This window comes from Mustela erminea, chromosome 3 (genome assembly GCF_009829155.1).
Source record: "Mustela erminea isolate mMusErm1 chromosome 3, mMusErm1.Pri, whole genome shotgun sequence".
Classification (NCBI taxonomy): Eukaryota; Metazoa; Chordata; class Mammalia; order Carnivora; family Mustelidae; genus Mustela; species Mustela erminea.
Window position 1 is genome coordinate 34,907,034 of NC_045616.1, and position 25,003 is coordinate 34,932,036.

The 25,003-nt window shown below is 33.9% G+C and overlaps 1 protein-coding gene across 1 annotated transcript in view; it reads left to right on the forward strand.

The window, feature by feature from the left end:
• FBXL17 (F-box and leucine rich repeat protein 17) overlaps positions 1–25,003 on the forward strand; it is a 505,478-nt gene that overhangs the window by 38,640 nt on the left and 441,835 nt on the right. Inside the window, exon 4 of the mRNA XM_032335597.1 lies at positions 8,549–8,680. Within this exon, the coding sequence (XP_032191488.1) occupies positions 8,549–8,680 (132 nt within the window). The remainder of the gene's footprint in view (positions 1–8,548; positions 8,681–25,003) is intronic.

Here is a 25,003-nt window from a genome sequence, read left to right on the forward strand (position 1 = left end):
GTACTGGTTGTTTACCTTTCTGATTACATGGCTGACTGGGAACCGTGGTTCCCTGCTGCTGCCCAGCGTCGAGAGAGTGTATCTTCATATTGCCAGGGTGGAAAAAGACCAAGTTCAAAATTTGAAGTATGGTTTCTGTTGAATGTGTATTGCTTTTGTACCATCTTAAAGTAAAGAAATCATAGGTCAAACCATCCTAAGTTGGGGCCCATATGGTTGTCTTACCTAAAACTAATTCAGCAGCAGCTTTTTATATCTTACCTTCATTGAATGCAAAACATTCAACCTAGTTTTTATAGGAACAAGTGTCTTTTTTCTTATTAAGTGAGTTCATTCATTTATTAATATAATTATGTTATAAAAATTACAGTCAGAAAAAACGGATTTGGGAACAAACATCCCTGCTTCTTGGCCCTGTTTTTTCCCTCACTTTTATTGGCACTTTCTATTTCAGTATGTTGATATCTTTTATTGTGGTAAAATATACATAGAATTTACCATTTTAACCACTTTTAAGCATATGATTCAGTGGCATTAAGTACCTATACAGTGTTGTGTAACTATCACCAATATCTATTTCTAGAACTTTTTCATCATTCCCAAGAGTAATTCTATACCAATTAAAAAATTACTTTGTATTCTCATTGCCTTTCTCTCTCATCTTCTAGTAAGCTCTGCTTTGAGTTCTGTTTTATGAATATTATGCCTATTCTAGCTATTCCATATAAGTGGAATCATACAGTATTAATTATTTTGTGTCTGGCTTATTTCACTTGGCATGTTTTCAAGGTTCACATATGTTGTAGCATATAACAGTTTCATTCCTTTCCGTGGCTGAATAATATTCCATTGTATGTATAAACTTCATTTTTTCTATTCATCTGTTGACGGACACTTAATAGCTTTCTGTGCTTTTAAAGTTAAGTTGGAAAAATTTTGTTCTCAGTATTTTCTTAGTTGAAACAGTAGTGACAGAGGTTTTGGGAGAATTGGTGCTAAATAGCATTCTTGCTGGTTTTCTAAAAAGTAAAATATCGTTTCAGTGTGTAATAGATTATAATCAAATGATTATTCCATATATGTTAAAATGCATTATTCCATATATGAATTTTCATTTACTCTGAATTTTAATTAAACACCATGCCGATAAAATTTTTAAAAATTAGTATTGGCGGGACGCCTGGGTGGCTCAGTTGGTTAAGCAGCTGCCTTCGGCTCAGGTCATGATCCCAGCGTCCTGGGATCGAGTCCCACATCGGGCTCCTTGCTCAGCAGGGAGCCTGCTTCTCCCTCTGCCTCTGCCTGCCATTCTGTCTGCCTGTGCTTGCTCTCTCCCCCTCTCTCCCTCTGATAAATAAATAAAATCTTAAAAAAAAAAAACACTTTAGAAAAAAAAAATTAGTATTGGCACACATTTTGGGAGCTTATGCGGCATATTTTCATTGTATTTACTTGACAGAGAGTGAGAGAACACAAGTAGGCAGAGAAGCAGGCTCCCCACTGAGCAGAAAGGCCGATATGAGACTCCATCCCAGGACCCTGAGATCATGACCTGAGCTGAAGGCAGAGGCTTAACCCACTGAACCACCCAGGTGCCCCCTGGAATTTTTTTTTAAATAAGGCAAAGTTGATAAAAATGTAGGGAAAAGATTCAAATTTGAGTTCTTATAGTGGGTCAGATGAGTGGCATTTTGAAAGATTTGCATTGCTTTCTTCCCTATCTCATTGTCTGTGCCACTGTACTACAAATGATGAAACTAATGAATCAAATTATAAAATTGTCATTTTTATGATTTTTATAAATATGAACAGTTAACATAGATGGGTGAAGTTGCTAGAAGATATGGATTGAATTTTATTCATTGTTCTCATTTGCATTTGTATAATAATTACAGTGGTGACAGATTTGGAATGGAAAGTAGAAGGAATAACTTTCCTTATCTAGTGAAGGCAGCATATTTTAAAAAATATTTTCTTAATAATGGTTTTGAGCAACTTTCATGTGGCATTGGAAAACCTAATCTTGTTTTTATCCCATAACATTGTTGTGGTTTCATTTGTCTAGATTCATTGTCCATTGAAGTATACTCTTCCTAAGATTTTGTTTTATTATAAAAATTACCTGGTGATAATAGATGTCTTCCTTTTTTAAAAAATATTTATTTGTTTATTTTAGAAAGTGAGAGAGAATGAACAAGTGGCGGGAGGGGTGGACGGAGAGGATGTGAGAGAATCTCAAGCAGACTCCCCACTGAGCAAGGAGCTCTGTGTGGGGCTTGATCTCATGACCCTAAGATCATGATCTGAGCTGAAACAAAGAGGCAGCTGCTTAACTGACTGAGCCACCCAGGCTCCCCACAGATGGTTCTTAAAATAGATTCTCTATTATGAATTCACAAGTGTAGGGTTCAGTAAGTATTTTACTTAAAATTTGAGATGGGTAGGGAAATTACCTCCCAACATTTTACAGAAAAATTTGAAAAATACCTTTGGGTGTGTTTGAGCAAATTTTTGAATAACCTTGAATGATTACCATAAAGAAGAAGAGAATGAATCAAGAACAATCCATTTTCTATTTATTTACTTCAGTCCATTTGTAGTTCTGATTGCTGTCACATGTGAAAATGATGGCTATGGCTTAATGGGTGGATGGAGTAGATTCTTTTAAGTGATGGAGTGACCACTGGCACCCTTTTCATTGAACATTTCCCTTCAAGGTTGACTGGTGGGTGCCTTTGACACATTATTGTTCTTCCTGAGTTACAGAGGGGTCTTCTATCACTATTTATCTGACTTGTCCCTGTTACAGGTACCCAGATACTGAACCGATGTTGATAAAAATTCAGGACCTCTTAAACTGGTTTCTATGTGTTAGGTCCATAAGACCATTTACTTGGGTGAAGAGTGATCTTTAGGATTGTACTTGGCATGAATGCCTCAGATACAAACAGCAATGAAGGGCAGGCTGGGTGAGAGTGGAGAGGTGTGGCTGGAGCTAAAATTCCACAAGGTTGATAATCTCCATTACCAGGCAGGGCCCTCAGGCAGCAATTTCTCAGTACCCAACCAAGGTAAGTGATGATATTCATCTAATCAACATCAGCCAGATAGGGATTTTTATCTGATGGTGAGTAGTTAACATGTCAGAGTGTTCTTTGGTAAGGTAGAAAGTAATATGGGGATAATTTTGAGGTGTTTGTAAAGCCTTTAGGTACTAATTTTTGCTGGGATAAGAATTAATGAGACTAAACTATTTACTTGATAACAGAAGGAGATGGATTATAATTTAGGGATTCCTACCCTAGCACTGGTTCCTGTAGAGGTTTCTTCTAGTGGGTTTCTGTTCTGCCAAGTTGTTTTTCTGTGTCCATCTTTTTGTCTATCCAATTTTGGGGACAGAGGTTTTCCTTGAAACCTCACTTCTCTAAGAAGAGTTGTTGATTTTTCAATTGTTCAGCTTTTTACTTGTTAGTATGGAGTGGTAACTTATAAGCTTCTTCCTATGCTGGACTGGAACCTACAGGTTGATTTAAAAAAAAATTACTATTGCTGTATGATAATCTAATCCTAATCCTGTTTACACTCAGTTTTATGCTTAATATGGTGTATTTGTGGAAAGTACAGTGTCTATAATTTGAGTAATTTAGAAAGGCCTTATAATGGGGCTTGGTTCTTACTCTAGTACCACCTTTTTGTATCCCATCTGATAGCCAGGGCTCTCCATCTTGGTAGGGCCAGAGCATAATTGTCTCTAGTACTGCCTTTCTGAATAGAGAATTCCACATTTAGAAGAGTTCTGTACAACTTCTATGGTTTTTAGGTAGAGGAGTAATTGAACTAAATTTAGGGCGTGTTGACAGGGATATTCATATAAGCCTCGTTTAATGCCCCCTGAATGTTTTCCTATGGACAATGTACAAGATAGTTGCAGCATTGAGAGATCTGAACATTAGCAAAACTGGAAAATATACCAGGTAAAATGATTGATTCTCCAGTGACTGGATAGTCTGGAACCTTAGGACATTTATAGTTGGGGTAATGTGATTAGTACAGATAGGCAGTCATGGAAATGTAGTCTTGCCTCTCATGCCCACTGGTGATGTCTAGACTAGAACATCAGTTTCTGCAGTGAGAATAAATGACAGTAATTACCCCCTGAGGTACTCTTTTCTGGTAAGTTTCTGGGACTTTCCTAATGCTGATGTCTGTTGAAGCCATCTACATTGTTCTTATTTGTGTATGGCTACCCATGTAGCCCCTACTTATATGGAAAGTCACTTATTTGCATATAAGTCCATCAAAGACACTTGTTAAAGTCAAAATACCAGGTAATCAGCTTAAAACTGCTATAGCAGTGTGACTTACATGTGTTAACATGCGACTCTGCCAACCTAGCTACACAAACTAATGTCTAAGATCCTACCAGATACCTCCCCCCCATTTAAGAGAGAAAGGATGGGTGCGCGAGCAGGAGGAGGGGCAGAGGGAGAAGCAGATTCCTGAGCAGGGAGCCCAATGGGGGTCTTGATCCCAGAACCCTGAGATCATGACCTGAGCTGAAGGCAGACGCTTAACTGAGTGAACCACCCAGGCGCCCCTCATTCACTCCTGTTATATAGATTCTGTTGTATTTTTCAGTGATCTTGGTTGGTGCATTAAGGTGTTGAGGCCTCTTTACTTCCAAGGATCTGAACAAATTAACAAGAGAAGGGAATAGGGACAGAGGAAAAATATCAAATCAACTTTGTTACTCAGAAAGGCTAGATTGGAGAGTATTGTTTAGAGTTAAATGGGCTTGTTAATTCTGGAGTTCGGTCAGCAGACCCACTCATAATCAGCCCGGCCAGGCCAGCAGAGGGGCTTACAAATGTAGAAGGGATGCTTGTTTGCTGTGGTCAGTTTGTTTCCAGGAGGAAGAAGGGTGAGAATGAACTGAACATGTCCAGTTCATTAAACATAAACTAATCAGCAGAGAGACAAGGAATTAGGCGAATCGAACTTTCTTCAGAAAAAAGAAGCAATTCCCTTCCAAGCCCATCTATATTTTCTTGATTTATCCATTTCAGACTATCTAGGCTGATTGCTTACTATGGAAGATGTGAATTTAGCTTACTTACCCTTCCTTGTCTCCTATTTTCTCATCCTCCCAACATAATTCTTTTATAATTTTGATTACATAAGTATTTGGTATTTACATTTTACAATTATGTACATACCTTTTTTTCTCTATAAAATTTTGTTATTATTGAAATTAATAAATGTCTCTTTGTCCCCTTTAGTTTACTTTTTTTTTAAAGGTCTTAACACAAATGGAGCTGAAGGTTTTTCCACAATTGCATTGGTATATTGAGATGTACAGAGTCAAGTATATCTTCTCATAGCAGATTTTCTGGGGATAGTCTGAAGGCTCCATTTTGGATTTTTCACATACAAGTGCTCTTGCAGTAATGGTCATCTGAGTATCTTAACCTTTACCATTATCCTTGAGGTTTCCTGATCTTGTAGTTGTTTTAGATATCCTATTAGATGTCATAGGTTCTTTCTCTTGGTGTGTTCTTATGTTTTGTAGAGGACAGATTCTAGTAGCTTCTTGATAAAGAATATATGGGAGGTAAATCTTTTGAGAATTTGCAGTCTGAAAATGTCTCTGTTCTATCCTCCCACTTAATTCGTAGTTTGAATCCTGAGTATAGGATTCTAGGTTTGAAGTGCTTCTCCTTCAGAATTTGATGGCATTGCTCTGTTGCCGTCTTTCAGTATTATCATTAAGACGTTTGATACTTTTTTTATCCTGATCCTTTGTATGAAATCTGTTTGTCTCTGGAAGTCTATAGAATCTTTTTTTGTACTCTTTAATTCTGACATTTTGTGTTGATTTGCCTTGCCATGGGTCTGTTTTTGTCATTTGTGCTGGACATGTAAGTGAGCTCTTTGAGCTCATACCCTTTCATCCCGGAATATTTTATAGAATTATTCATTTGAATTTCTTCATTTCTGCCTTATAAACTTTCACGTCACCCCCACATTTTCAGCAGTATGCTTTTGCTGTCAGCTATGCATGGTGTACCCCAGTCCAAGAACCCTATATTTTACTCACCCCAGTGAACTCTGATCTTTTTGCTATTGTGGGAAAGTGGACTTGGCAGTGATGGGGAGAGGATCTGAGTGGTTAACTACTCTCTAAATAGACTTTAAAGAATCCTGGTGTTTTTAATGCCAGCTGCACTCTCAATGCCAGATGTGTGTGAGCCTAAAGTTTTGTAGTATAATGATTATCAAGTTGCTTTTACACTTTACCCACTGTTGGCTTTGGAGTCAGCTTTTTTAGGTGTGAGTGATGTGCCATTGTACATTTGTTCTTGAAGTATATGTGTGCTTTTATGCATTATTAGATCTGGTAGTCGATCTAATGAATATAATGAATACTAGGGAACAAAAATGGTATTTCGTGCTCTCTGCAATGGTAGTAATATTACATAAAATTATCTTCGATATCTGTTGTTTACAAAGTCATGTGTATTGCCAAACTACTGTGATTTTTCATTTACATTAATAAGTGAAGCAAAAGCTAGAGTTCAGTCGTTTCCCATATTCATACATTTTTCAAAGAGGCCTCTTTACATCACGTAACCAGGATCAGCCTTTTCATTCCTTCAACAAATATTTACTGAGTATCAGCTAAGTTAAACAGAAGACATTGGGCTCCAGGGACAGTTAATTATCAGGCAAAACTTCTTCCTTTGTGGAGTTTACATTTCTAGTGGAATATATGATTGGTTATAGTGTGGCCTAGATGAAAATAACATAGTGTAACTATATCAGCACCCCTGGAAAAATTAACTGAGTTCACATATCATTGTTTTACTTGAAACAGAACTTGAAAGTTTTCTTTAGCTATTAAAGTAACATTTATTTTTAAAAAGATGTGGGAAGATTGATAGGCAGAAAAGAAAAAAAATGCATTACTGCACTAATCAGAAAAAAACCCACTGTTAACACCTTGGTGTAATTTCAGTCTCTTTTCTATAAGGATATGCACATGTATATTTAAATATGCATAATTTGTAAAAATTGGATTATATTATAAAAACTTGTGTAAAGTTTTCATTTTTCTCAAGTGTGTACTTTATTTTTAATGGCTATATAATATTCAGTTTTCTGAAAACCCTGTAATTTGTTATCTTTAGGTGGTTTTCTATATGTTACGATTAAAATATCCCTTTTGCAAATTTCTTATAGTTAAATCTTAGTCAAGTACTTCTATTTAATTCCAAGTTTATTATAAAAAACTTATATATATGGAAATTTTGAAAGAATTTTATAATGAACACCTCTATACCCACTACCTAGATTTTATATTTAATATCTTTTTTGTATTTCTTTTAAATTTTTATTTTAATTGCAGTTAGTTAACATACAGCATTATGTTAGTTTCAGGCATATAATGTAGTAATTCCACAGTTCCATAGTTCCATATGTCACTCTGTGCTCATCATGACAAGTGCACTCCTCAAACCCCATCACCATCCCTCTACCCTACGATTAACATTTTAGTATGCTTACTTTATCACATAATCTATCCAATTATCTATCCCTCTGTAGTTAATTTTTTGGTAAAACTAAGTCATATTTTCTTATTTATGTTGAGTAGCCATCCAGGAAGATTTTTAGGATTGTTTGCACTCTTACCAGTGGTATTTTGCATACTTTTTTCTAATCCTTGCTGACACCGAGTTTTATTTAATGTAATTTTTTAGATAATTTTTGATATAAAAGTTTTACTGAATAAGTTTCTGATTTTAGCTCTAAAGTGACCTCTATTCATATGTAATACTCATGAAACAGCATTCATTTATAGTTTGCTTTGATCATCTAAGCTGTAGCTTTTGAAAAGAAATGAATGTAATTTGTTCCTTGTGATACTTAATGGTTTTAATGGGAACATTTTACCTGTTTGGTAACCTTTTAAGGTACAGTTGGGATTTCAGTCAGGAAATCTTTAGTTCTTGTGTTTTCAGTTTATGCAATTCTGTGTGTCAGTAAGTACTCTAAAATATAATCTATAGCATATTCAGACTTTTTTTCTCTTTCACAGAATAAGTGAGCTCTTGGAGAGAAATGATTGATTGGGGGTAATCAGAACTGGAAGAATCTAATGAATTAAATATTCTTTCATTCGTTAGACCTTTGCCTCACTTCTTAGATCTTTGTTTTATTCCTTGGAACTGAGCCCTGCAAATATAATAATATAAATGATCAGGAGAAATAAAAATGTGAATCTGAGGTCAATGTTAAGGAATCTAGGCACCTTGGGTTGGCATATAATATAAGGTAGCTGATGCAAGGACGTAATTAGAAGATGCTAAAACTTACCATACTGCTTTAAGTTATAGATTGCCTACATTCTGTTTTATTTTAAAAGTAGTTAATATTTAACTTTGGTATTGCTATTTTTAAAAATTATATGGGTATCTCACTAGGAATATGTTATCTTTGTTATTTTCTCAGCATTCAATCAAATCTCTCTCTCTCTCTTTTGTTTTTACAGCTGGGCTCAAAGTGCAGAGAACTCAAAGATATTCATTTTGGCCAGTGTTACAAGATCTCAGATGAAGGCATGATCGTCATAGCTAAGGGCTGTCTGAAATTACAAAGAATATATATGCAGGAAAACAAATTAGTAAGTACTTGTTATCGTCTTTGTGTTTTTTATTTTGTTTCTGACCTTTCATTTCCTTATAACTTCGCTTACAAATTTTTATCTGCTTATTTTGGTGTTTTAGAGGCAAATACTACTTAAAGCAAGAATCCTCTCAAAACGATTTTATGAATTGATCCTATAACTCTATAGGTGCTTTTATGTGATACTTGAAAGTTAAACATTCCTTTTTGTCTATGTTCTGACAGTGAACTAACTCAGGTGAATTGGAAAAAAGTGTTTGTAGTTGCTGAATATAAGTATGTGGTTGTTGTTCCTTCTGATTCCCTAAGGATTGTAATACTTTTAGGTAGTTAGAATTTTTTACTGTTAAGAAAGATGTACACATGTGAAGTAGAACCTTTCATTTAGTATGCTGAAAAATGGGATTTATTAAACTGAGGCAGATAATGTTTGTAGTTATATAGATTTTCATGTTCTAAGCACATACATATATAACATATATAACTCATCACACTTAATGTTTGATACATTTTAAAAACCATTTAATTTTCTTTATTGAGATATAATTCACGTACTGTCAAATTCACCCTTTTAAAGTGTTACAACTGAGTGGTTTTTAGTATATTCACAAAGTTGTGCAGTCGTCATCACTAATTCTGGAACAGATTTGTTATCCCCAAAGAAACTTTGTGCTTGTTAGTTGTAACTCTCCATTCCTCCCTTCCTTTAGCTCCAGGCACCTGGTAATCTACTTTCTATCTCTATGGATTTGCCTGTTCTAGGCATTTCATACAAATGGAATTTACATAGTATTTGGTATTTTGTGTCTGACTTCTTTCACTTAGCATAATGTTTTCAAGGTTCTTTAATATAGTAGCATGTATCAGAGCTTTAGTCTTTGTAATGGTTGAGTAATACTCCAAATCTTTTAGATTTTGATGTTAGGTATAGTATAAGTTAACAGAAAAGGTTGTCACTAGGGAGGTACTTGTAGATTCTCCATGTTGAGCAATAGTATACTTAAAAATGTAGACAAGGTGTTGTTGCATATTTACATGGAGACCTGCTATTTAATTGTATTCCTCAAATAAAGAGCTCTTTTTGTTGCTCCTTGGAATTAGTTTATAAAATTTGATAAATATATCTGATAAATTAAGTTTTGAAGGGTCTCTAGAAGTGTCAGCACTTCAAATGAGATAATGCTACTATTTATTTATTTATTTGGGAGAGGGTGGGGATGGGGAGGGCAGAGGGGCAGAGGCAGAGGGAGATAGAGAATCTTAAGCAGGCTCCATGCTCAGCACGGAGCTGGCTGTGGAGTTTGATCTCTCAACCCTAAGATCATGACCTGAGCCAAAATCAAGGGTCTGACACTTAACTGACTGAATGACCCAAGTGCCTGAGATAATGCTACTTTATTATTTTTTAAAGTTTTTATTTATTTATTTATTTATTTATTTATTTATTTATTTATTTTGAGAGAGAGAGTGAGAGAGATTGCACAACCTGGAGAAGGGGAAGAGGTAGAAACTGACTCTGCTCTGAGCCGGAAGCAAGATGCAGGACTCTATCCCAGGACCCTGGGATGCTGACCTCATCTGGAGGCAGATGCTTAATCTACTGAGCCACCCAGGTGCTCAATAATGCTACTTTAAAAGAAGATTCCAGTTAGAAAAATCAAAGCACTATGAATTAAAAGTAAATGCTTTTATTATGTAGAATTATATTTGCCAATAGAATTATATTTTCTCCTGAGATTATATGGTAAAAATCCTTCATATTTCTCTTTACATTTAATACAAATTTAATAACTTCTTTTAAAATAGTATGAACTTGTAGAATGAATGAAGTCTTCTGGGTCAGAGATAGTGAATTTTTTTTTTTTTTTTTTAAGATTTTATTTATGTATTCGACAGAGGGAGAGAGAGCAAGCATAGCAGGGGGAGAGGGAGAAGCAAGCTTCCTGCTGAGCAGGGAGCCCAGTGTGAGACTCAGTCCCAGAACCATGGGATCATGACCTGAGCTGAAGGCAGACGCTCAACTGACTGAGCCACCCAGGTGCCCTGAGATACTGAATTTTTTAAAACTGATATTCACTCAATTGTATTTTGATTTTGGGGGAGTTACTTAAGCTCTGTGAACCTCCCCTGCCGACAGGATTATTAATACTTGTGTTTTTGCAGGTATATAGATAGCTCTGAGAATTAAATGACATTAAGGTCCTTAAATTGTGTAATATAAACTTGAACCCATAGGAGGCACTAAAAAACTAGAATAACATTCTAGTTTTATGACATTTTTATGACATTCTGTCTGTATTTGTTGTCTTTTGGTTTCTACTTTATACTCAAATTGAAGGATGGTAAACCCAACTTAAAATTTTTATATTCTTTACATAATGGGAATATTTGTTGAGTAGTTATTATTTATTTCCTTGTTGAGTAAACACAGAGAAACGTTTTCCTTAACACATGAAAATTTTTAGTCAACAGTTTCCCAAAGGAGTTAATTGTATATGTTTTGAAGTTTCTAGTTATGTCCACATTTGTTTTTCCTTAATAATGTGGTCCATTAAAAAGATGTTATATACTTAACATGCTAAGGGAATCAGTTTTATATGTAGTATTACTCAGTAAACATTTGATTTCATTGGAAATTTGACGTAGTTTTAAATCTTAAAGTTCAGTTCAATAAAGTTCCTTCAATTTAAGGTTCTAGAAAGGGAAACTTAGAATAATTTGAACTCTTTGCACTGAACAATTGAATTATTGATAGCTATCCTCCCATTCGAGCTTTGCTTTGTGGTTTTAGAATTCATGAAATAATGAGAAATCCTTAAATTCTTACAAAGCTGTAATTTTAAGTAGTTAAGGTCTTTTCATTTAGAGAACTATTATTATTAGTCCTTTAAAAACAAGTATTTTATATGGGGTGAGTAGAAATAATAGTAGTCTGGTTAAAGGCAAATAATATTAATACACTTTTATATATTTATACAATTATACTGCATATATAATTATAGGCAGGAAATATCACTAAACATCACTAAATAGATTTTTTTTAAGTTAACAACTAACAGAGATACTTAGTGCTGTGTCTGAAAGCATGCCAACAGAATTTGATTTGTACTGATAACTGACCATTAACGAAATTATTTTGCTAATTCTCTTATTATATTGTATCTTCTCAAGAGTTTTAGAGGTTCATTGTATAGTCTAAATATAATCGTAGCATGGTGTTTCTTTGAAAGTGTAAACTTTGCTGACTTTAAAATATCAAATTCTCTGCTTTTATATATTGGCAGTACTTAAGTATATGTAGTCTTCATATTCTATCTTGGCCTTTAGATGGCAGCATTGTCTTTGTATATTTCAGGGACATAGCTTTTGTGTCCTTGATATGAACTATAAAGATATAATGCTTGTACATAATTTCTACAGGTATTATAGTTTATTTTAAATTTTTGTCCTTTAGGTGGTTTTGGTGTGACTATTTCTTTAAAAAATTTGAAATATTAGTTGCATCTGTAACGTTACAATATAAACTTGCTATTTTACACAAAACAGAAAGCTATTTGAACATTCTCTATGGCACTGATTTAAGTAAGGTAAACTTTAGGGGAAGGATTCCTGTGTTTGTCAGAGGGAGAAGTTTTATTCAGGTGGAAAGTGAGGAAAATGACTTTACATTTTAAGGTAAAGTATTGAGAGCATGTACATGTAAAATCTTCCTCAACAGAGAATGAATTTATGTTTTATTCATTTTTGAGTGAGACAAGTACCATGATCCTCTATGATGTATTTTGTATTTGCTATGAATCTGTTGTATAGACTTTAGAAATAGATTTGAAGAATGCAACTATGTTGAGCTACTTGTATATTGTATACAGTTATTTTCCTCCTTCTGGTGATGGCTTTTATATCACATCTCTGTAGTACTGGCTACAAAGTTATTTTTAAGTCATATTTAGTTTGTATGTACAGTTATTGATTACCTAGACACCTTTTTAAGTACATTCTCCTTGCTTCTTTACTCTTCTTGCTCCAGATTCTGCTCCTTTACTAAAATTTGGACAGAGAAGTTCTTTGGCTATCTTCTTATTCAGTTGTGATGGGGTCAGATGGATTGGATTATCTGCCAATTATTATACAACCTGACATTTGAAAGTACTAGGATTTTATAATTTATTTCAAAAATAGCTTCTATGAGGGTCATTATATTTTGTTTAGATCTGTATGTGTTGTGTTTATTTAGTCTCTCTCTTTTTTTTATACCTTCTACTCTATAGAATTGAGTTGTGAACTACTAGGACAGGTTCCTGAATAACCAAGAAAGTAGTAATGTATTGTGTGTATGCTAGTAAACATAACGTAGAATGAATAGATTTTAGAAAATTTTAGGGAAGTAATAAATGTTTCCTGGTTAAAACTTGATGTCCTGAAAGTTGATTGTGAACTTTTATTTTTCAATCTCTCCATGAATTTTTGCTTTATTAATTTTATAATTATATGACATCTCATAGAGTTCTTTGGTGGTTGCCATGGCATTTTTTTATGATGTTTTTTGTTTCTCTATTTATTTATTTTTGGAGGTTTGCATGTATGAATTCACATCTTCAGGCCTTCTTAGAGGCTGTAAGCATTTTGAGGGGTGATTGAGGCAAATGTCCTATTTAAGTTGAACTAAATTCAGTTCATACCTTGATCCTAATGTTTCTCTCTCTCTCTCTCTCTTTTTTTTTTTTTAAGATTTTATTTATTTGACAGAGATCACAAGTAGGCAGAGAAGGCAGGCAGAGAGAGAGAGGGAAGCAGATTCCTTGCTGAGCAGAGAGCCTGATGTGGGGCTCGATCCCAGGACCCTGGGATCATGACCTGAACCCACTCAGCCACCCAGGAGCCCCAATCCTAATGTTTCTTACTCATGTGACTTGGGTTAAGTTCTTAATTTTTGTGCTTTCATTTCCTTGTTTGCAGAAAGGGCACAATGCTACCTCAAACATGTTCTTATGAGCATCAGACTAAATGAGATTTAGAAGCAAAGTACCAAGTGTGTTTTACGGTCCCCAAAATAAGAAGTCTTCAATAAAGGTTACTTCACTTCCTCTTCCTTCCAGAGTTTACTTTCTGGAGTCTACCAATTTGAATTGGGCTGTTACTGCCCAGTATTACCTACAGTGATCTGATTTCATCCTTAAGCTTTTCACAGTTTCATTCCTCTTTGCTGCTTGATGTGATTTGAGGTTGTTCCTGCAGCTAAGTAAATGCCCTGGTAGTCATGTTATCATCAACTGGAGTGTGTAAAGTAAACATTTGCATCAGAGTTTAAATAGCAGTAGCTAATTCAGCATTATATTAAGGCTTGTGTTTCCTGACTCTATTGCTTTTCAACTTAGAGTTACTATATTAAGGGATTTAGTCACCCTCTTTCCATCAATTCCCCCACTGCATTTTTTTTTTTTTTATCTTATTTCTCAAACACTGCTTGTGTGGTGAATTTACCTGTAATCCCAGACTTAAATAATTTACATTTGTGAGGGATTCCCTTTTCTAAATATTCATTTTAACTTCCAAATCTCCTAGGGTAGATATTTGCCTTCATTGTCATTTACCCTCTTTTTCTTCTTCTTCTTTTCTCTTTTTTAGAGTGGGAGAAAAGTGGGGAAGGGGCAAAGAGAGAGGGAAGAGAGAGAATCTTAAGCAGCCTCTATGCTCTCCTCCTGGAGCTTGATGCTGGGCTTGATCTCATACCCTTGAGATCATAAGCTGAGCTGAAATTAAGAGTTGGAAGCTTAACTGATTGAGCCATCTAGGCACTGCCCTTTTCTCTCTAAATGGAGTAGGCATTTACTCACTTACATCCAGAGTGGTAATTTCCAGTAAACCCTGGTGCATGAATGTGGCACTCTAAAGATGGCGACCTAAAGATACTGAACTTTATCCTATTATTGAATGCTACATTTCAGAATTTTGCTGTCATTTGTTGTTATTTAAAAATATTTAATAATTACTTTTTATTGAGTATGATGTGCCAGGCAGTATGCAGTTTTACATAATTAATCCTCAAAACCATTATATGAGGCAGTCTATTTTTATTCTATTTCACAGATGAGGAAATTGAGACCTAAAGAGGTTAAGTAACAGTAAATAAGTGTCAAAGTCAGCATTGTAACCCAGATCTGTTAGATACCCAAACTTCTGTCCTCAAGCCTTTTCATGGAAATCAGATGGAGTTAATCTATTTGCCTTTTAACCATGCAGTAATTTCCAAAAGACCCTATCTGCCTTTAAAATACTTACTGACAGGTGCTGTGAGATGTCAAAGGAAGAAGTTAATTATTAGCTTAAACAGAAAAGAGACATATCTTTTTGCTAGGATGATAACTGATTTCAGGGGAAGTACCAATGGAGACTTATTGAAACTCTTCCTGGAAAATTCCTAAATTATCAAAGGAAAACAGTTTTATAGGTGGTGGGTTTTTTTTTTTTTTTAAGATTGTATTTATTTATTTGACAGAGAGAGATCACAAGTAGGCAGAGAGGCAGGCAGAGAGGGAGGGGGAAGCAGGCTCCTGGCTGAGAGAGGGATCCTGAGATCATGACCCAAGCCAAAGGCAGAGGCTTAACCACTGAGCCACCCAGGTGCCCCCATAGATGGCGCTGAATATTCATCTTAATCCTATATGAATATGAACATAATTAACTTTAATAGTAGAATTAAATTCTTTATGCAAAATATTTTACGTTGTAAAAGCATAGTATTTTATATTTTTTGTGAAATTTGTATTCAGAAGCTAAATACCATTTCATTTTTGTCCAGATTTAAAAGAAATGTGATGAATAAATGAACTGGTAACTTTCTACTCTGTTTCTTACTTAATATTGTCTCAGATGTTCATTCAGTTCATTTAATATTTGAATACCTAGCATGGGCCAGGCTCTATGAGAAGTGTTGAGAAATTAAGTTATACTGCTAAAGGGAGGAGATCCCTGTCTAGTTATAAAAGTGCTATGGGAATGCCAATTACAAAAGTAGTTACTTCTATAAGAGATAAGAGAAGAATCAGGAAATCCTGTAAATAGTAGCTGACATTTGAACTGGGTCTTGAAACATATATAGTGTTGTGATGAATATGGTGCAGGTGAACATTTTTTGGGGTGCTTGCAATTGTGGAAAACAGTACTAACAAAGACAAGGCATTGTGAAAATATATGTAATGTTTAATATGTTGTAGGTGTTAAAATAAGATTTTATAGGCAGGGCAGTGGGGGAAGTAAATTAAGTAGAAGTGGAAGGAAGTAAAGGAAGGTTGGGATCAGGATAAGACTTTTGAATTTCATGCTGAGGAATTTGTGTGTCTCTAGGTAATGGGAAATAAATAAATAGCATGGGATTTCAGCAAATGTGAAATGTGATCAAATTTTGGAGTCTTATGTATATATTTTTAATTTTGAAAAAATAAGAAAAACAGAATACAAAAAGTGACAACATCTATATGCCCATAGTCTACACATTGATACTTGTTTAACATATTGTTAACTTTGCTTCTTTTTGAATTAATAAAGCAAATAAATTTTAAGTCTCTATTGTCTTGCTCCCCATATCATTTCCACTATCTCCTAGAAACAACTACTATGATGACCTAAAATTTAATTTAAAAATTAAAAAGAAAACTTTAACATACATAATAGACACCATGAACAATATAGTATTGTTTAGTTTGTATAACTATATATATAGTTTGTAAACTATAGTTTTTGTAAAATATATACAAATTACAGTTTGTAAACTATATATATAGTTTTTATTTGATGTTATATTGTTTTTAAAATTTTTTTAAATTTTTTTATAATTTTTTTTTAAAGATTTTATTTATTTATTTGACAGAGAGAGATCACAAGTAGGCAGAGAGGCAGGCAGAGATAGAGAGAGGAGGAAGCAGACACCCCGCCGAGCAGAGAGCCCGATGCGAGACTCGATCCCAGGACCCTGAGATCATGACCTGAGCCGAAGGCAGCGGCTTAACCCACTGAGCCACCCAGGCGCCCCTGATGTTATATTGTTAAATATCTGTTTTTACAAAGTATTTATCAGCCTACAGTTTGCATTTTTACTTTTTAAAAAAATATTTATTTATTTGACAGAGAGAGAGTGAGAGCACAAGCAGGGGGAGTAGCAGGCATAGGGATAGGGAGGGATAGGGAGAGGCAGACTCCCAACTGAATAGAGAGCCCAACACAGGGCTCAATCTCAGGACCCTGGGATCATGACCCGAGCTGAAGGCAGACACTTAACTGACTAAGCCACCCAGGCGCCCTTAAATTGTTTTTGACATCTAGCCATAATGAATATGTAATTCATTCTTTGTAACTGTTAGTGTTCTGTGCATTCCTTACTTACTGGAGGACACTTGTATTGCTTCCAGGGTTTTACCATTATAGACAGTGTTGCTGTAAAATCCTTGTGTAAGTCTCCACACTTATCTGTTAAGAATTTCTGTAGGATCTACATCTAGAAATATAATTAAGATATGTATATTTTCACATTTTTACTACATCATACCAAATTGCTCTTCACGAGTAATTGAAATCAGGGTTTGCAGGTTTATCCTGATAGATTGTCAACTTTTTTTTTTTAAGATTTTATTTATTTATTTGACAGACAGAGATCACAAGTGGGCAGAGAGGCAGGCAGAGAGAGGAGGAAGCAGGTTCCTTGCTGTGCAGAGAGCCTGATGCGGGGCTTGATCCCAGGACCCTGAGATCATGACCTGAGACGAAGGCAGCGGCTTTAACCCACTGAGCCACCCAGGCGCCCCCAATTGTCAACTTTTTTGAGGGCAGGGAGTATCTAGTTATTCTTTTATCCATCCCCCATCATTGTGCACATAATAAACATTCAATAAATGTTGGTTTAGTGACAAATGGATTATTACTGAATTGAACATACTTTTAAAATGTATTTTTTCAAGTGTTTTTGGAATATGCTTTAAAAAGAAGATGGATTTAAGTATGTAAAAGCTTGAAAAATCGCTTAAAGATTCAGAGTCAATAGTTTTCTGACTTCTCACATAAGTAAATTTCTTTGTGCTGGATATTATATTAGTGATACCATTCTTTATTTATCAAATGTATCTAGCCAAAGTCACTAATGAAGGAGTATATTCTAGAATGGTTTCTTTTAACAATATGCAGTTCTGAACAACTAGATTATAATTTATATTCTTATCAGAATTACATGGGCTTATACATTCTTACTCTTAACAAAATTAGTTTTGTTTTGTTGAATGGTATTCGGAAGACCCACTTTAATTAAAAGCAGAAGTTATTTGGCAGAAAAATAATTTGAAAAACAAAGTTAAAATATTATTGGCAGATTTTTCAATCTGAAGAATAAATATGTTTTTACTCATTGTATATTTTTTGCTAAAGCTTACCCTATCTCTTTTTAATCTATTCTTACCTTTCTCCTGGGGTATTCTTTTTTAATGTTTTTTAAAATTACTTTTTCTCTTTTTAAAACAAATTGTAAAAATTTTATTGAGATTTTTATTTTAATTCCACTGTAGTTGACATACAATGTTATATTAGTTTCAGATGTACAATAGAGTGACTCAACTATTCTATACATTACTGTCATCATTTAAGTGTATGCCTCTGGGTATCTATATTGGGTATTTTGGTAAGAACATAAATGAATTGTATTCCATCATTTGAAAGGCAGAGAAAACTTTGTGTGCGTGTGAATGTTTGTGTGTGTGTTTTGTGTCTGGTGTGTGTACCTTTTCCTCTCCTGTGTACCAGTGTGGCATGGAGGGCTGGCAGTGAGTTGAATAATATCCAAAGAATTTTTATTCAAAATGCAGTAGTTTTTTACCTAGCATATTTACTTGCCTAATTGTATTAGTTTAGTAAAATTAAAATTGGTTCACGAACTCAGGACTTATCAAGTGATGATATGAGATGCTCAAATGCAAATAGCATCTCTGGAGGAAGCTAACCTATTATTACAAGTTCCAATACAGATAGTCCAGTTTTGACAATGCAGAATTTATTATGGCTAAAAATAGGAGACTCCAAATGGTATTTACTTGGTCTTTTAAAAAATTTTTTTTTCTGGATGGAATTCTAGATTACTAAAAATTATCCAACTTGTTTTGGGTTTAAAATTTAGAGTTGGTAGTTATTTCTAGTGTTGGGATTCTTTTGCTGGTGTTATTTTCCACTTACATATTCTTTACTTTAGAGATTTTTTTTAAGAAGATGTAATTTTTGTTTACTTTCTTTTAGCACCACATGTTTAAAAAATCAAAGATTTGGAGCAAGTCAAATTATCTTAGATACAAGTGTGAAAGTGCTGTCTAGGGTTTGTACTCAAGTGTTGGTTACAGAAGATTGTGGATTGAGAGAAAAAGCCTACTCATTAGACTTAACAAATAGAAATTTTCTAGCGTTGGATGGCATTAGGATTCTGGGAGTGCATTAGGCCTGTCAGTTATGAGTACATGTTCTTCAGCTACCTTTCTAGACTGTCAGTCAACAAGTAAGATACATTGTTTGGATCTAGTTGGCTTGTGTTTAGCTTTCCACTGTAATGAGGTGCTAGGGTTTTAGGATATCTAAGACTTAATCCCATTTATTATTTTAGTGGTTAAGCTTAAGGGGAGAAGAATTTGTGGATTTTGGGGTGTTTTTGTTTGTTTGTTTGTTTGTTTGTATTTTTAGATTTGCCTTTCTGTAAACTACAGTTGAATTTGGCTACCAGGTGATAGGATGCTTCTTTTCTAGAATTTTTTTTACAGTTACTATCAAAAAGATAAGTTGCTGTAAAAGTGCTATGCCTCTTGGGTTTTCACCAGTGATCCTTTCTCCAGGTAAAAAGTCTACAGATTGTGCTCCTGTCTGGGTAACTTGTGTGGTGAGTCCTGTTCGTATTCCTGCTACCAGACTTTGCCTATTCATAGTATACCTAGGTTATCTTCCTTTGCTGTCTTTCTTGAAGTTCTTGTTAAAAGTCTAAACATGAAGTTGCCTGTTGGTCAGTTGAAGGCTGAATCGTCCTGAGAGTGTTGGGGTAAATTCTTTTCCTTGGACTATACCTTCTGGTTTTTAGTAGTTGAAGTTTGTACTCTTTTGATATGTACTTAGTTTTTAAACTCTCTTATTGCATCTTACTTGTGTAGCCACATCAAATTTAGATCACAGAAATGATCAATATAGTATTTTTCTTTAGTAGCTACTGTACTTCACTATTTTGGGTTTCTAAAATATAGAAGTGGATTACTTTAGGAGTGTACTTGGGGGTAGAAAATTTAGAGTGTCTATTACCAGGTTTTCAAGGACTGTTTTTGATTTAAGCATAAAATCTAGAATATTTGTCATTCACTTTAATATGATATATTGAGAATGTGTAATTCAAAGAAAAATACTTATAAATCAGAGTCCTTCTAGTTGAGCTATATTTGGGTGATTATTATCTTTTATTTTTCTCCTTTTGACTGTATCTTTGAGAAAATAAAGAGGAAAATTATTGCTTAAATGCCTATCTGAATGCCTATAGATTATAAAATTATTTGCATGATATATGTTAGCTTTTCATTTTGACTCATCTGAGAACATGGTAGAATTAGGTTAAGTTTTGATTTGTAGATTTTCTTACTAGTGAGTCAAATGAATTTCCATGTCTTTTTGCTAGGTTAATGTTAACTTTAAATATTTGAATATTATTTTGAGTAGCTTGATATTTCATATGTTTTAAGGTATTGCAGGACATAATTTTGTACACATGTATATACCTTTCTACTGTTGACATATTGGTAAGTATTTTTCTCATTATATATAATTGTAGGAAGTTCTATTATGTGATCTTGTATACATTCCATAAATTACATTTGTTTTAAGCCTATGAGTGAAGAACTTAATGCAAAACAGTGCAAAAGATAAAGATATATATTCCACTGAATTCAGTCATGTCCTAAGACATTTCTAAAGGTTGACCTTTTATTTTTCACATCCACAATCCAGGAGTGCTCTTGATAAAATACTATTTTCATCATTTCAGAAATCTGTAATGGCTAACTTCAAAGATTGCTCCAGTTACTAGTCTCTCTTCTCATTACATTATCAACTTGTCCATTTACTCTTCATTTTTCTTATCATCTTGCTTTCTTCTAATAAGTGTTTGATATGTTCAAACTCAGCTAAATATTATTTTTGTCAAACTTTCTTTAAGAATTCCACCACATTTATTACCTTCCCATATCCTATCAGCTCTTCCTATATTTTATAATATCTTATTAATCCATTGATACCTTGTTGTAGGTTTCAAGGCTTTAGTTTAATTGTATAATCTCCTTGTAAATGGAGTGATAATGTCTTTTTTTCAACATGTGGTTAGTATCTGACTCTGTCAGTGTTTTACTTAAATGGCTTTTAGGAGTTCTTAAAATTAAAGGTTTCTACATAAAAATCGTAAAGTTTTTGAAAAGGACTGTTAATGAAAATGAACCATTAGTTCTGGAAAAATTACTTTTGTGACAAGGAAGAAAGCTGTTAAAAATTAGCATTTTTAATGAGACAATTTTAATAACTTTTTTAAAAAAGATTTTTATTTATTTGACAGAGAATGCGAGATTGCAACCACTCAAGCAGTGGGAGAGGCAGAGGGAGAGGGAGAAGCAGGCTCCCCACTGAGTAGGGAGCCCAATTGGTAATCCAACCTAGGACCTGAGCTAAAGGCAGATGCTTAACCGAATGAGCCACCCAGGCATCCCCACATGCCAGAAACTTTAAAGATGACTGTTTATATTTTGGTATATACATATAATGTAGCTTTCAGTACATAAGATTCAGTTTTTATTAACAAATGAATTGGTGAAATATGCTTTATTCTGTAGCAGTGTCAAGTGATTCTTCATTAGTGTTCATACCAGAAGAATGTCAGTGATAGCTTGAGAAAGTAAAAATCCCAAAGAAGACTGAACTCTTCAAGAATTAAGTAGTTTTCAGGAAATGATTTTGTAAAAGTGAACATTGAAATTTGTGTCTTTAAAAATTTTTTATTGTTAATTTCATTTCTTGGTTTACATACTATTGAGGATATTTGATTTTAGTGCTTCCACCAGTGTGTTTTTTCCCTGCTTTCTGACAGCTCTAACAAAAATCTCTCCAAGACTGCTAAGAATTGTGTTTTTTTTTTTTTCCTTTTGTAAAACTTTAATCACTTGAGTCTTGAAAAGATGGAAGTTATCAAGTTGCTTCTGTGGATGAGTTTGTTTAGAAGAGCTTGCTTTTATTGTTGCCATTAGAAAGAGGTAGATGAAATATAATTTTTGATAAATATCTTGGTTGCTTGGTACCAACAAAATGCGCCACAAATCTGGTGTTAAATTTACTTAGAATACTGCTGTTGCATGCTTAGAGAGTAATACACTATACAGAAATGACTCTGACAAGTATTCTTTCAAAAATCTTTTATGTAAAAGTCTTAGTCCATAATTTCATAAATTGATTCTGTTTATATTATTATCTTTTTGTTCTTTAAAATGTTCTGATGATTTTGTAGAGTCAAAAATTGGGGGAAAGAATAACCAAAAGAAGCATAAATAGACATCTTACTAGAATAATGCAGTTTATATGTTCCTTTTCTTGGAAATTGAAGTGGCATTTGGAAGACTTAAGGAAAAAAATTAGGCAAGTATTTGCTCAGACAACTGTATTTTAATCTTGGGTTAAGATGTATTTTTTTCAGTCTAGAAATCATATCTTTTTCTGGTACATGTTGATGGTTTTAGGCTATATAGTTAGTCCAAGCATATAGGAATCATCTCTTTTTAATATATAAAAGTGTATTTAAACCAGTCACATTTTCTAATTTTCTTTACATTATGATATTTTTTGATTACAGACTCAGAGTCAAGAATTTTTTTTTGTTGCTTTTTAGAAGAATATAATTGGGCAGATTGTTGATCAGTATAAGAATAGGAGATAATTCATGTATAATCTTTTCTAGTGGTAAATCATTTTCACTCTAGTGTATGCATTTGCCTAGTGTCACAGGTTAATTCTTTAAATGTTTGTGCCTTTCCCTTTTCTATTAAAACATACCTTGCTTCAGCTGTTGTAGAAACTGATTTCTTTCAGCTATTATAATCAGCTTGTAATCACCTTAATGTTTACCTCCCATATTTGCGATTTTGTATTTGCACATGTCTAAGATTATTTATTTATTTTTATGCATTATAATATTAAAGGTGCACTAGATTTGCTTGCATATGTTATTGATCATGCACTTCCTTCTTCTGACCTTTTAAAAAGTTAAGAAAATTCCTGTTTTTTAAAAAAAAAGCTGATGACTTAACCTTGAAAATGATCTTAAAGGCCTCCAAACCTGCATCCTATAAATCCCTTTATTGCATGCCTAATAATGAGCTACCATTCTTGTGGATGTGTATGGAGAGGATTATTTATTGATGAATACTGAAACACTCATGCAGTATTTTAATGATAGTTGAAAAATTACTAATAGAATGGTGCCAAAATGATATTTGACCAGATTTTTCTTCTTTCTAGCATTTAGATTATTAATGCCTTAAAAAAAAAAAAGATTGCATAAACTCTACATTATTTAGAAATGAGTAGGGAAACTTTCTCACACCAAATTAGTATGAGAACTTAACAATTGAAATGATTGCCTTTTGTGAATGCGTGCATTGTTTTAGGAGATCTTTCCATTTTTTGGTGGTGCATCGCAATACCCACTAACTAGTGCTCCTGGTAAAACTGTTTTGGTTTCATTTACTATTAACATGCTCATTGACAGCTGGCCTTTACTAATCTCACACCATGGGTTTGAAACTTTTTCCTTAGAGCTTTATAGTTGAATTACAATACATTGTGTCCTTTGTTTTCTCCTGGAAAAGGATTTAAACAAACTTTCTATTGCACTTGTTGAATATGTATTTCATAGTAACCACCATGAAGTTTGCAGCATTTAAGAAGATGAAGAAGCAAAGATAAAAGATACACATTCAAGAATGCTTGGTTTCACAGTTTCTGCATAATCCTTTCTGCTGTCATTGGTACCCTAACCCTGTACCTACCAGAACAAAAGAAACTGAATTGGAAATTGTGGGAGCTGGGGAACATTCAGTTGGCAGCCCATCGCATGGCCCATAGGCGTTGTCAGGTCTCAGTTTGATGCCCTTTATTCTTTCTGACAGATGTGAGGTAGGGTCTATGAGGGGGAAGTCATTACTAGAGAGAGGGCAGTGTCAGATCAAAAGTAACCAGTGATCAAACAAGGTAAAGGGCTGTGGAAAATAGGCTCTCTTTCTGGCCTCAACACCTGCCTGATCACTGAAGGGAATAGTCCTTATGTGTCAGGGAAAGTTGATTTTCTTTGATGTACAGTGAATTAGAAGTCAGAATGGAAGCTTAACTGGAGTACAGAAGATTTTTACTTCCTAGTTCTTGGGCAATTTGGATGTTTAAATTTTTTACTTTAATTATGTAGAAGTTAGAGAAGTCATTCTCTGTTGAATAAAATATTAAAGTTTTCCCATACTAACTTTGTTAACACTATGTATTTAGAGATAATACTAATGAACAAGTTTTAGTGCAGTATGGAACAGGCTTTAGAAGTCACCAAACTCTTCTTTCAAGCATCTAATTATAACTTTAATCAGAACATTTATAAACTTATTATAATGACTATAAAGTGGAGAGTGCTCATCTTGGCACATAGTAGGTCCCTGCATGATAAAATTTTGGAAGTTACCTTGCTAAGTAATTTCAGTAAGTTTGAATTAACTTTTTCTCTCCAAGTGCTTATTGTTATATTTTCTCCTAAGGTAGTCCTTTCTAATCAAGTCAGTTGAAAGAAAGTTTAAAGAGACTCTCATTGGGGTTTTGTATGTATGGTTCTTTTTCCATGCCCTTTCATCTTTAGACAGCATATGACTAATGTCTAGAAGAAGGATGCTATTTTATCTTTCATTAGCTTGCTATGTTGATAAATTGACAATTGAGACATATTTCTAAAAATTTCAATTATGGTGTTTTCCTTTATATTATTAGCAAAGATTTGATCTCTACTAGTTTTCATAGACTCAACTTTCAGTATTTTAAATAGTGCTGAATTTCATTCATTTTATAAGTAGTTAACAGTCATTTTGTCCTCAAATTCTAGAAATAAGATTTTCTTAGAATTACTGATTTTTGAATAAGAAGAATAGTCTTAGTGCCTCAGCCTTTTAAAAGTGATTTTTAATCTAATAATTTGTCTGACTCTATATCTTTTCATGAACTCTTATAATTGTTTTTGATACTCTTAGGTAACCTA